Source organism: Aotus nancymaae, unplaced genomic scaffold (genome assembly GCF_030222135.1).
Source record: "Aotus nancymaae isolate 86718 unplaced genomic scaffold, 86718_ANA_hifiasm-v0.15.2.pri h1tg000069l, whole genome shotgun sequence".
Lineage (NCBI taxonomy): Eukaryota > Metazoa > Chordata > Mammalia > Primates > Aotidae > Aotus > Aotus nancymaae.
Window position 1 is genome coordinate 1,960,468 of NW_026988484.1, and position 13,558 is coordinate 1,974,025.

The 13,558-nt window shown below is 46.8% G+C and overlaps 1 protein-coding gene across 1 annotated transcript; it reads right to left on the reverse strand.

Annotated features, from left to right (window-relative positions):
* Nucleotides 1-1,564: 1,564 nt before the first annotated feature.
* Nucleotides 1,565-12,616, reverse strand: LOC110567762 (zinc finger protein 587B-like). The gene is given in 3 exon segments (XM_064367342.1): nucleotides 1,565-5,200; nucleotides 7,276-7,383; nucleotides 12,448-12,616. Coding segments are annotated over 3 exon segments (1,620 nt in total). The 3' UTR covers nucleotides 1,565-3,857.
* Nucleotides 12,617-13,558: the final 942 nt, after the last annotated feature.

Consider the following 13,558-nt stretch of genomic DNA (forward strand, 5'->3'; position numbering starts at 1 on the left):
ACCTTAAAGTGACAAGCCCAAAAGGCTACATGAATCCACAAAACCTTTAGATTATTTCCTCTGACAATACCTTAGCTACACAACATTCACCATGATGGAATTCCTGAGAAATTCTGTATCTGCTTATCCATCACAGACATAGTTACTGGGAACCTAGGGACACTCCTTTAAAATACATACATTTCGGCCGGCCAAGGTAGCTCACGCCTATAATCCCAGCACTTTGGAAGGCCCAGGCGGGTAAATCACCCAGGTCGGGAGTTCGGACCAGCTTGACCAACATGGAGAAACCCCGTCTCTATTAAAATACAAAAAATTAGCTGGTGTGTTGGCACATGCCTGTAATCCCAGCTAACCTGGGAGGCAGAGGCAGGAGAATCACTCAAACCAGGGAGGTGGGGTTGTGGCCATTACACTCCAGCCTGGGCACGAAGAGCAAAATTACATCTCAAAAAAATAAATAAATACAAATTATAAAATAAACATTTCAGCCAAGGACAATGGCTCCCACCTGTAATCCCAGAACTTTGAGAGGCAGAAGTGAGTGGATCACCTGAGCTCAAGTTGAATTCAAAACCAGCCTGCACACGGTGAAACCAATCCCTACTAAAAATACGAAACATTGGCTGGGTATGGTGGCACGTGGCTGTAATTCTACCTACATGGGTGGCTAAGGTGGGAGAACTGCTTGAACCTGGAAGGTAGAGGTTGCAGTTAGCCGAGATGGCGCCACTGTGCTCCAACCTGGGCAACAGAGCAAGACTGTGTCTCAAAAAAAAAAAAAAAAAAAAAAACGATACACTTCAAAAACTTCATTGCTGTCCCCTCTGCTGCCTATAATTGCAATAAAGTAACTACGTAAATTATAAAATTGTAATTTCACCCTATAGCCTTACAACATGTAATGTTGCCTTGCAGAATTCTGGATATCAGGGCACACGTGTGCCTCGTAAGATCTGAACAGATTTCCCTCAACAGTACTGAGCACAATGAAATATACCTCATGAGAGAGAATTCTGTCTTGCTCAAAAAAACCCACCAAACTTTCAGTGTGGTATTGACACCAAAATAAGAAAAAGACACCAGATGTTATAAAAACTGCCCTGTTGAGTCACCTGAGATCAGGAGTTCAAGACCAGCCTGACCAACATGAAGAAACCCTCTCTACGAATACAAAATTGGCTGGGCGTGGTCACACGTGCCTGTATACTCAGCTATTTGGGAGGCTAAGAAAATCACTTGAGCATGGCAGGAGGAGGTTGTGGTGAGCCAAGATAGCGCCATTGCACTCCAGCCTGGAAAACCAGAGTAAAATGCCATCCTAAAAAATAAAAAATAAATAAATAAACTTTCCTTGAGAACTACTATCAAAGAAAAAAAATAAAAACTAAAAAAAAAAACAAAAAATAAAAAAACTGGCTGGGCGCGCTGGCTCACGCCTGTAATCCCAACACTTTGGGAAGCCAAGGCGGGCGGATCACGAGGTCAAGAGATCGAGACCATCCTGGCCAACATGGTGAAACCCCGTCTCTACTAATAGTAAATACAAAAAAATTAGCTGAGTATGGTGGTGCGCGCCTGTAATCCCAGCTACTCGGAAGGCTGAGGCAGGAGAATTGCTTGAACCCGGGAGGCGGAGGTTGCAGTGAGCTGAGGTCACACCACTGCACTCCAGCCTGGCACCTGGTGACGGAGTGAGACTCTGTCTCAAAAAATAAATAAATAAATAAAGTAAAAAAACTACCCTGTACCCACCAGACCTATGAACCCACTATCTGTAGTATCCATGCCACAGATAAAGACCACAAAGCCCTGAAGTCCTTGGAGGCCTTGCGCAGCTATGCAAACTAGGCCACAAGTGGAGAAAGCTATATTCTGCATTCATACTATCTCCTGAGCCACAGTTTACCTGTGCTGTCCTTCAAGGTAGCAGGACCCAGGCTAGAGTGCAGTGGCACGATCTCAATTCCCTGCATCCTCCACCTCCCGGGTTCAAGCGATGTTTCTGCCTCAGCCTCCAAGTAGGTGGGACTACAGGCACGCATCACCACACCTAATTTTTGTATTTTTAGTAGAGACGGGATTTCACCATATTGGCCAGGCTCATTTCGAACTCCTGACCTCGTGATCCCTCCACCTTGGCATCCCAAAGTGCTGGGATTACAGGCTTGAGCCACAGCACCGGCCAAAATAGGCCATCTTTTGAAGTCAGCACAAGAGTCCTATGGGACAAAAATGGGGAAGGTCCACAGTGTAACTATCAGAAAAAAATGAAAAAGGAAGAAGTGCTGAAGATACTGAACAAATATTTCTGTGACTAGATCAGGAATTAAAAATCAAAGAAATCAAAAAGCCCCAGCATAGTGACTCATGCCATCCTATAATCTCAACACTTTGGGACACCAGGCAGGAGGCTCACTAGAGTCCAGCAGTTTGAGACCAGCCTGTGCAGCACAGCAGGATTCTAACTCTACAAAAAAATAGAAACGTTAAGAACTTAACAACGAGGTAGGTGAATGATGCAATGTGACCACCTACCATGTGGCCAAGGCTTAACGGCTTTTGCCAGAGAAGTGGTAGTCACTTAAGCCTAGCAAGATAATAGGGCAGAGTAAAAAATGCAATGCAGCTGAGACATACATAGAATTTTTGCTGATGTCCAATGTATGACAGTCAATCTAGGCACATGGTACCCTCTAAGATCTCCTACAATATTACACTGAAAAACACGTAATTTGCTGGACATCGTGGCTCAAGTCTCTAATCCCAGCACTTTCAGATGCTGAGGCGTATGGATTGCTTGAGCTCAGGAGTTCGACAACAACCTAGGAAACATTGTAAACCCTACCTGTACTAACACAAGAAATAGCCAGGTGTGGTCGTTCGTGCCTGTGGACCCAGCTACGTGGAGGTTGAAGTGAGCTATGATCACAATACTGCACTCCAGCCTGGGTGACAAAGACCCTGTATCCAAAAAAAAAAGAAAAATAATAACAATCCCTACAAATCGATAGTGTTTTTCTCATGTCAATGTTCTAAGATCCAATGAGAGGAGGCAGAAGGTTTTGTGGCAAATATTACACTCAAAAGGCATTTTCATAGAGAAAGCTCTTCTGTGAGTTATGAAGCTAGACTTCTGGAAAAATATCCTGTATTTGTCAAACAAGTAATGCCTTGATCTAGTGTTAACTATAATCCTGAAGGAATACAGAGGTGTGGCTACAAAACCGCCCCAATTTATTTTACTTGTAAGGACTTTTCTCGAGTGTGAATTCTCCAATGTCCAAGGAGGGCAGATCGTCAGGTAAACATTTTCCACGTTTGCTGCAATCACAATCCTCACTCAAATGTGTACTCTTTCTGTATGTAATGAGACTGGACTCATTCAATGCACTCATAAGGCCTTTCTTTTGTGGAATCTCTGAGGGTGACAAAGTGAAGCACTTTGACTAAATTTCTTTCCACATTCACTGCACCCATAAGGCTTTTCTCCAGTGTGAATCCTCTTGTGTTTAGTGAGACTGGAGCTTTCAGCAAGATTTGCCACATTCACTGCATTCATAAGGCTTCTGACCAGTGTGAACTCTCTTATGAAGACGGAATGCAGAGCTGTAGGCAAATGATTTCCCACAACCCCTGCATTCACATGGTCTTTCTCCAGTGTGAACTCTCTTATGAACACGGAATGCAGAGCTGTAGGCAAATGACTTTCAACAATCCCTGCGTTCATATGGTCTTGCACCAGTGTGAACTCTCTTCTGAACACGGAATGCAGAGCTGTAGGCAAATGACTTCCCACAATCCCTGCATTCATATGGTCTTTCTCCAGTGTGAACTCTCTGGTGTGCAGTGAGGTGCTACTTGTCCCTAAAAAACTTCTGACAAACCTCACACTCATACGGCTTCTCTTCAGTGTGAATTCTCTGGTGAACAAGGAGGTGAGACTTATTGTTAAATAATTTCCCACACTTCACACATGGATAGTTTTTCTCCAGTGTGACCTCGCTGGTGTTGAGTAAGGTTGCCTTTTTGACTAAAACATTTTCCACATTCTCTGCACTTATAAGGTCTTTCTCCAGTATGAATTCGTTGATGCTGAATAAGGATGTACTTCTGACTAAAACATTTCCCACACTCCCCACGTCATAAGCTGTCTCTCCAGTGTGAACTCGCTGGTGTAGAATGAGGTAACCCTTTTGACTCACAGATTTCCCACACTCCGGTTTTTCTTCACCGTGAACTCGCTGATGGTGAACAAGGCTGTGCTCATGACTAAAAGATTTCCCACATTCTCCACACTCATAAGGTCTTTCTCCAGTGTGAATGCGTTGATGGCTCCTAAGATGTCCTTCTGAACTAAAAGATTTCCCACATTCTCCACACTCATAAGGTATTTCTCCAGTGTGAACGCGTTGATGGCTCCTAAGATGTCCTTCTGAACTAAAAGATTTCCCACATTCTCCACACTCATAATGTCTTTCTCTAGTGTGAAACCGCTGATGTTGAGTGAGGCTACCCTTTTGACTAAAAGATTTCCCACATTCTCCACATTCATGAGGTTTTTTTTCACTGTGAACTGTCTGATGATTACTAAAGCTATCATGTTTGCTAAAGGATTTCCCACATTCACAGCACACGTAACATTCTTCTCTAGGGAGACGTGTCTGATGCTGACCAAGAACATTTCTGGTGCTAAGATGTTTCATGCATCCTACACAGCTGTAACGAGTTTTCCCCCCATGAAAGGGTGATTCACACTAGGTTTTACTGTCTGACTTCTCCCCAGTGTGAATGACCTCTAGCTGAAGTAATCCTGACCTGGGCAAAAAGTCCTTCCCACTCTGACTGAAGACAGATGCCTCCTCTGACACATGGAACTTACACCTCTTCACAAACAACGCTTCCTCAACACTGCCTCTATAGGGTTTCTCTCCAATATCCTGATTCTTGTGCCGATGAAAGTTTGCACTGTCATACGATTTACTCCCCCATGCCTCACACCTGTGCTCTTTCTGCTTGTGATGTGTTCCCTGATGATCTGCCATGTGCAAAATGTCCCCTAAGATCGGGCCACACATCTCACAAGGGTGAGCCTTCTTGGGGGACACACCTGCTGTAGGAGTCCTGACCTGAGTCTCTCTTTGCACATAAATACTCTGCTTAGAAGGTGCCTCCTCATCTTCCACTCCACACCAACAACCTGAAAGCAAGAAAATGCTGGTGAAGTGCATGTTAACTCTAGTGGGAAGGCACAGACCACCCACAGGTGTATCTCACAAACTGAGGAATTACTCCAATGAAATATTTGGGAGAACAGAATGTTGGCTTCAGGTGGAAGATGGTGCTGTTATTACTGGAATATAAAGGTCACAGAAAGCAGGAGGCCTCAAATGTAAAGGACACGATCATATACATAACACAGGGAGTATAGGCAGGGTCTACAATTCCTGCATCTGCAAACCATTCATCTGGAGAATTTTATGTCCTGATAACACGTGAGTGATGTAGACAGGGATAAGGATAGGCCCAAGAAACGATGAGCACAACACAGCAGCTACTGGTCAGTGATGGTTCAACAATGTGCACACATCTGCTAACACAAAACCTGTATGCCAATACTGGAAACCACTGCAGATGAATATGTGAGTAAAATGATGAGGAGGGGTCCAGAGACGTGAAGATTAGCTGTGGGAATAAATAAGAGACTGCAAGTTTATGTACAAATCAATTAAAGGATTAAAAAATTTAAAAAAGAGTAAAAGTGACAAGGAGTACAACTGACAATTCTGATACTCTTAATAGGGAACAGACCAGGAGCACTGGCTTACACCTGCAATCTCAAGGTAGGAGGATCTCCTGAGCCCAGAAATTCAAGACCAGCCTGGGCAACACGGTGAGACTCCGTCTCTATAAAAATTGTTTTTAAAATTGCCGAGGGCTGGGTGCGGTGGCTCACGCCTGTAATCCCAGCACTTTGGGAGGCCGAGGCAGGTGGATCACGAGGTCAAGAGAGCGAGACCATCCCGGTCAACATGGTGAAACCCCGTCTCTACTAAAAATACAAAAAATTAGCTGGGCATGGTGGCGTGTGCCTGTAGTCCCAGCTACTCAGGAGGCTGAGGCAGGAGAATTGCTTGAACCCAGGAGGCAGAGGTTGCGGTGAGCCGAGATCGTGCCATTGCACTCCAGACTGGGTAACAAGAGCGAAACTCCGTCTCAAAAAAAAAAAAAAAATTGCCGAGTGCAGTGCCTCATGCCTGTAATCCCAGCATTTTGGGAGGACAGGTGAAAGGATTCCTCAAGCCCAGGAGATTGAGACCAGCCTGGGCAACATGGCAAAACCTCTGCTCTACAAGTTAGTCAGGCACGACAGCGTGCACCTGTAGTCCCACCAACTCAGGAGGCTAAGGCTGGAGGATCACTTGAGCCCAGTAAGTTGAGGCTGGAATGAGCTATATTCATACCACTACGATCCAGGTAATAGCAAATGGCAGAGTGAGACCTTGTCTCAAAAATAAGAGGTGGGCAGATCGCGAGGTCAGGAGTTCGAGACCAGCCTGGCCAATAGATGAAACTCAGTCTCTACTAAAAATACAAAAAATTAGGCAGGCATGGTGGGGCGCCTGTATTCTCAGCTACTGGGGAGGTTGAAGCAGAAGAATCCTTTGAACCCGGTAGGCAGAGGTTGCAGTGAGCCAAGGCTGCACCACTGCACTCCAGCCTGGGCGACAGACCGAGACTGTCAACAACAACAACAAAAAATTCACTGGGCATGGTGGCACATGCCTGTATTCCCAGCCTATCAGGAGGCTAAGGCAGGAGAATCTCTTGAGCCTGGGAGGCAGAGTTTGCAATGAGATGAGATCAAGCCACTGCACTCCAGGTTGGGTGACAGAATTAGACTGTCTCAAAAAAAAAAAAATTTTTTTTTTAATCCCAAGAATGAAGGAGAAAAGACGATACAGAAATCATGTGTGCCTACTTGTCTGGCCACAAAAATACTACTGAAATAGAATAGGTTTCTGGCCTGATTTGAATAAAACTCTGACATGTCCCACTGTCCCAAGATGCTATTCCTCAGGGACTCGTTCCCTCAGAACCCATTATGCTGAGGTCGGATTAGTTTGCATCTTCTGACCACAGAAGACTATCCCATCACCAAGATAACCAAGTATATGGGAAATACATGATGTAAGAACAAAAGGAAAGAACAAAGAAACAGCCAACACTGGCCTAGAACAACTCAGGTCACAGGAGTGAGTCTGGGCAACTTACCCAGAGAAGATCTAAGTGCCAGGTTCTCCAGCATCACATCACGGTACAGACATCTCTGAGCCTCACTAAGGAGATTCCATTCCTCCCAGGTAAATTTCACAGCCACGTCTTCAAAAGTCACTGTGCCCTGTTATGATGCTGACAGATGAAACTACAAACGCTCCGTAGGCTGAGGTATCACAGTCCATCTCTCCCACACACCACTCTTGCACATCCTCCTCTCGAGATCCTCAACTCATATGAAGCCCCCTGGTCACGGGATACAGCTAATTAGCTGAACAAATAGCTATCCATGCTGTGGCTGTGAGTCCTTCTGACAACCACTTCCCCTAGCATGGCTGAAGCCACAGAAAGCCCAACGTGGCATATTCAGCACACCAGACACACTCTCTCTATACGCACATCATTCTTTAGACTTCCCAGGCACATGTCCATGTCCATACCCAGCTGACTGCCAAACACCACTGGCTTCTCTCTGGCCTTTAAACAACTTAAAGCATATTAATGGCCTTTTTCGCCTACTAGCGTGGGTGGAAATCTCCCCCTAAGGTTATATTGTAAAGAAGCAAAATACATGACACATGATACTCGACAGATGTCATCAACAGCGGGTTTTTTTTTTTTTTTTTTTTTTTTTGAGATGGAGTTTCGCTCTTGTTACCCAGGCTGGAGTGCAATGGCGCGATCTCGGCTCACCGCAACCTCCGCCTCCTGGGTTCAGGCAATTCTCCTGCCTCAGCCTCCTGAGTAGCTGGGATAAGAGGCACGCGCCACCATGCCCAGCTAATTTTTTGTATTTTTTAGTAGAGACGGGGTTTCACCATGTTGACCAGGATAGTCTCGATCTCTTGACCTCATGATCCACCCGCCTCGGCCTCCCAAAGTGCTGGGATTACAGGCGTGAGCCACCGCGCCCGGCCCAACAGCAGTTTTAAAATAAAATATATTCACAGCCTGGTAAGAGGGACACCCCTCAACACAGAAGGCTTTCATTGTGGATAAGAGAGAGTAACCAGGGACTGTACAAAGCAAGTTTTGTAAGATGAGTGTAAGGCCCTAATCACCTCAGGAGGATGCCACTGGTTTCTTTAAATACATGTGGTTATAGAAGTGGAATTGAAACACACTACAAAGTATAATAGTCAGGAACTCTACCTGGTCCCGCCAATGGAAAGATTTCTTAGGCTATGATACATTACTTAAGATAGCAGAGGGCTGGGAGCAGTGGCTCACGCCTGTAATCCCAACACTTTGGGAGTCTGAGGCCGGCAGATCATGAGGTCTGGAGTTCAAGACCAGCCTGGCCAACATGGTGAAACCCCATCTCTACTAAAAATACAAAAAATTAGCTGGGCATGTGGCAGGTGCCTGTAATCCCAGCTACTCGGGAGGCTGAAGCAGGAGAATTGCCTGAACCCAGGAGGCGGAGGCTGCAATGAAGCAAGATGGTGCCACTGCACTCCAGCCTGGGCAATAGAGCAAGACTACATCTCAAAAAAAAAAAGATAGAGTGGGAAGGAAATTTGCACTCAGGTCATTGAAGAACATACCCATATCACCAGATATCCAAGTGGCAAATCACACTGGGCCTTCGTTTCTGGGCTTACATGACATCGTGGCTGACACCATTCAGACTATGCCTGGCCAACTCAAACAGCATCCAGTATTGCCACAGAATTCCAATTCTATTGGATCCTAAAAGTGATAGTCTCAAATAATTCTATAAAGGCCTCCTCGCATGGCTCCACAGCAACACAAACCTGTGCTAGATTTCAGGTATCAGTGGCACTATTCCACTTCTGTCCCACACTTGCTGACCCCTCAGCAATTATGACCTTCCTCTTTCCACCTAATGCGATTTAAAGCCTAGCCCCACTGGCCATCCATACCAGGTCTAGTGACTGTCACAGATCAGTGTTATTTCCTCCTGACCATATACTTCGTGGTGAAAGAAACCCCCCAGGCACCACCAAAAGTTGTGTCACAATATTGACAATTGCATATAGTGGGAAAAAGGCACCAAGTGCAGTCTAACAGTCACCTTCCCTCAATGGCTCTACCCTTCTACATGCGTCTCATGTTTAATACCTCCATGGAAGTCCATGTCCCTATGCTGTCACTTATCTCCCTCTTCTGTGTTCATAAATGTTAATAATATGAGCTTGGGATCCAAGCAAGACATCCATCCAGTCTTCAGTCTACATCCACTGCTTCCTGGCCCGCTAAAAGGTTTACCACCTTGATCTGAAGTGAGCCCTCCTAAGCGTGACCCATAGCTAACTCACCTTAGTCCACACATACACTTCCATATACTGGATGTCCCCAATATCAGTTCATTTCCAGATGTCCCAACCTATGCGGACATTACTCAATTGTTGCCCCTACCTCCCGGTCTCTGAATCACCTCAGATTCTTAACACAGTGAAAAAAACCCTCCTTCTAAACCCAGTGAATATTATGCCTACTCCCAACTTGCTCATCTCAGCTGATACAGTTTCTATCACTATGGCTGCTTAGACCAAAACCTGTGGGGTCATATACCCAAAACCTCTTTCATACCTTCACCATCATATTAGAAAATTTAGCTTTCCCTTTCCAAAATGAATAGCAAATCCAGCCACATCTTCTTAGCCATGAATTGTCCATTAACCCTCACCTGGAATATGGAACCAGCCTCAACTTTGATCTTGCTTCTTCCTCCCTCAACTCCACATTCTGTTCTCCAATGTGGAGCCAAAAAGAACTGCAGTTAACATCAACGCCCTGCTCTGATCAGTTGTTGTGTGTGTGTTTTTTTTTTTTTTTTGAGAGGGAGTTTCTTTTCTCTCCCAGGCTGGAGTGCAATGGGGTGATGTCGGCTCACCGCAACCTCCGCCTCCCAAGTTCAAGCAATTCTCCTGCCTCAGCCTCCCGAGTAGCTGGGATTACAGGCACCTGCCACCATGTGCCCAGATCATTTTTGTATTTTTGGTAGAGACAGTGCTTCCCCATGTTGGCCAGGCTGGTCTCAAACTCTGAACCTCAGGTGATCCACGTGCCTCGGCCTCCCAAAGTGCTGGGATTACAGGTGTGAGCCACCACACCTGGCCATGATCAGATTTACCTCTAAGGATTTTGCCTCCTGGCACAAAATCCAGGGTTAACCTTCCAAGTGTATTTACACATGTTCACTGAAGTGGGAATACCTCCACACAACGTGTCATGGATTTAGGACTTTGGCTTTAAGGTTTCTTCAAGATTCCCAGATCACATGTCTGAAAACACACCACTTAAAGAGCTCCAGGGCCAGGTGTGGTGGCTCACACCTATAAGCTGAGCACTTTGGGAGGCCAAGGCAGGAGGACCCCTTCAGCACAGAAGTTTGAGACCAGCCTGGAAAACATGATGAAACACTGCCTCTACAAAAACAAACAAACAAACAAAAAACACCACAAAATTTAACCAGGCATGACACTGCACGTCTGTGGTTCCAGCTACTCAGGACGCTAAATCAGGGAAGTTGAGGCTGCAGTGGGCAGAGATGGCGCAACTGCACTCCAGCCTGGGCAACAGAGAACTTGTCTCAAAAAATTTTAAAAATTAATTTTTTTTTTTTTCTGAGGCGGAGTTTCGCTGTTGTTACCCAGACTGGAGTGCAATGGCGCGATCTCGGCTCACCACAACCTCCACCTCCTGGGTTCAAGCAATTCTCCCGCCTCAGCCTCCTGAGTAGCTGGGATTACAGGCACGCGTCACCATGCCCAGCTAATTTTTTGTATTTTTAGTAGAGACGGGGTTTCACCATGTTGACCAGGATGGTCTCGATCTCTTGACCTCGTGATCCACCTGCCTCGGCCTCCCAAAGTGCTGGGATTATAGGCGTGAGCCACCGCGCCCGGCTGAAATTAAAGTAAATTTAAAAGAGTCCTAGGACACCACAAGCTAGAGAACATGTGGACAGGAGTCAGGGGCAGTGAGGAAATGAAACACACTCTACTTTCCTTGTTTTTTGGTTTTGTTTTTTTTTTTGAGACAGTTTAGCTTTGTTGCCTGGACTGGAGTGCAATGGCCCGATCTCAGCTCACTGCAACTTCCATCTCCCGGGTTCAAGCGATTCTCCTGCCTCAGCCTGCCAAGTGGCCGGGATTACAGGCATGCGGCACCATGCCCAGCTAATTTTGTATTTTTAGTAGAGACGGGGTTTCTCCATGTTTGTCAGACTGGTCTCTCGAACTTCTGACCTCAGGTGATCCACCCACCTCTGCCCCTCAAACTGCTGGGATTACCAGGAGTGTGCCACCGTGCCCAGCAACACCCTCCACTTTCTTGTCTGGGTTCCCTGATAGGATCTAATAAGCTCAGGCCTCCCTGAACGCTAGTGTCCATGGAGTCAGGTGACCTTGTATTGTTGTTGTCTGTGTTAGGGACAAGGTGCCTCAGAAAACCCCTCCACGCAAACTGACTGCCCTCAACTCTGATTGCTCTACAGCTGCATTTCTGAACTCCTATCTGGTTGCTACAATTAAGCAAACCCTGATTACAGCCACCTGGGCAGCCTGGGGGAGGACAGGGAAAACAAATGTTATCAATACTTGCAAATTCCTGTTTGACACATACCTGTAAAATCCTGTTTTTAAAAAAAATGCCACCACAAAAGTCACAGGATGATGTACTGTAAGTCTGTCACAAGCTAACCAACTATCTCTGTGCCTGTTACAAGCTGATAGATTATCTCAGTCCTGAAACTCCCTTATGCCCCACTCGCCCCATTAAAACCCCTCGTTTTGTAAGCTTGGGGCTGCCTCCTCTGACTGTTACGAGGCAGCCCGGCAGGTTAATAAAACTTGCTTGCCTGACTTTAGGTCTATTCTCCTTCCTCTTGACTAACCCTACAGTTTGACCTGCGTGTCTCAATGCAATGTATCAGCTCTAGCACCTATGTGACCTACTCAATCTCAAAGGGCCCCAACGTCCTCCCCTCTCTATTCTGTTCTTTCTTCGACCTTTGGGAAACTTCTAGCGTCGTCACAATGACTTCGCAGTCCCCAGTCTGCTTGCTTTCCCAGAGCTCCCCCTCACAGCCCGTTCCCTACAAGCGCCTATGGACCCGAGGTTCCATCCTCCCCGCTCCGTCCGTCTCCAGGCACTGCCGCGCCCGTCCCCGCGTCTGTCGCTCTCCCCACCGCAGCCCACGGGTGTCTGAAACCAGGAACCCTTCTGTGAGCGCCTGAGTATTCCGACTGCGGGTCCGGGTTGTGGAGCCATGTATAGCTGCTTTAGGACGTGCGTAACTGCAGATGCCCGAGCGCACGAAAGGCGCCACAATTACCTGAACCGGGAACCTCGGCGCAGCCTCCGCCATGGAACCGCGTGGGGTAAGCTGGGTTGGGAGCGGCGGGCGCCGTTACGGAGCTGCAGAGTTCTGTCTGTGCAGAGAGAAGGACGCCTCTCGACCTTCCAGGCGTCTCATCCGACAAACAAAACCAACGCCAGTCGAAATAGCCGCTACTAGAGAGCGCCGGAAGTCCCACCTTTTCATTACGTGCGCGCACTGAAACGCCTTCAATCTGAGCCCTAACTGGCTCTGCCACGCTGTCATTTGGCGCAGAGCTTTCCGGGTAATGTAGTTTCCCAGTTTCCGAGGCGGTAAAGAGAGCGACTCCGGGGGCGCTTCCGCAGGAAAAGCCCAACTCCACCTTCCAGACTCTCAAGAGCGCCCGTCTATAATCCCGAATTTTGGAAGGCTGAGGTGGCAGGACCGCTTGAGCCCAGGAAGTCAAGGATGCACTGACCTATGATTGCGCCGCTGCACTCCAGCCTGGGCGACAGACCCTGTCTTAAAAGAAAAAAAAAATTAAGCATTTGTCCTGTGAAAGAAGATTCAAGAAAATAATAAAAACAAATCAGCATTTGCTAATAGCGTCTCCTGGAAACACTTTTCTACTCATTAAAAAGCTGTTCTGCCCCAGGCGCAGTGGCTCACGCTTGTAATCCCAGCACTCTGAGAGGCCAAGGCGATTCACTCGAGGCCAGGAGTTCGAGACCACCCTGGCCAACATAGGTAAACCCCGTTGTCAGGCCTCCATGTGCAAGCCTGGACCCAGGAAGTCTGAAGTCCTGCCTGCCTCGGCTGATCACCCCCCGCAACCCCTGCCTGCGTTCGCCATTATCCCTGATCGCCCAGCAGAGCTTTCCCCTGACATTAAGCTTCTAACCCCACATTGCCATCTTAATTGTTATTATGATAATATGAATACTACACACCCCACCCTGCCATCTTAACGGTTCTTGATCTGTGAATATC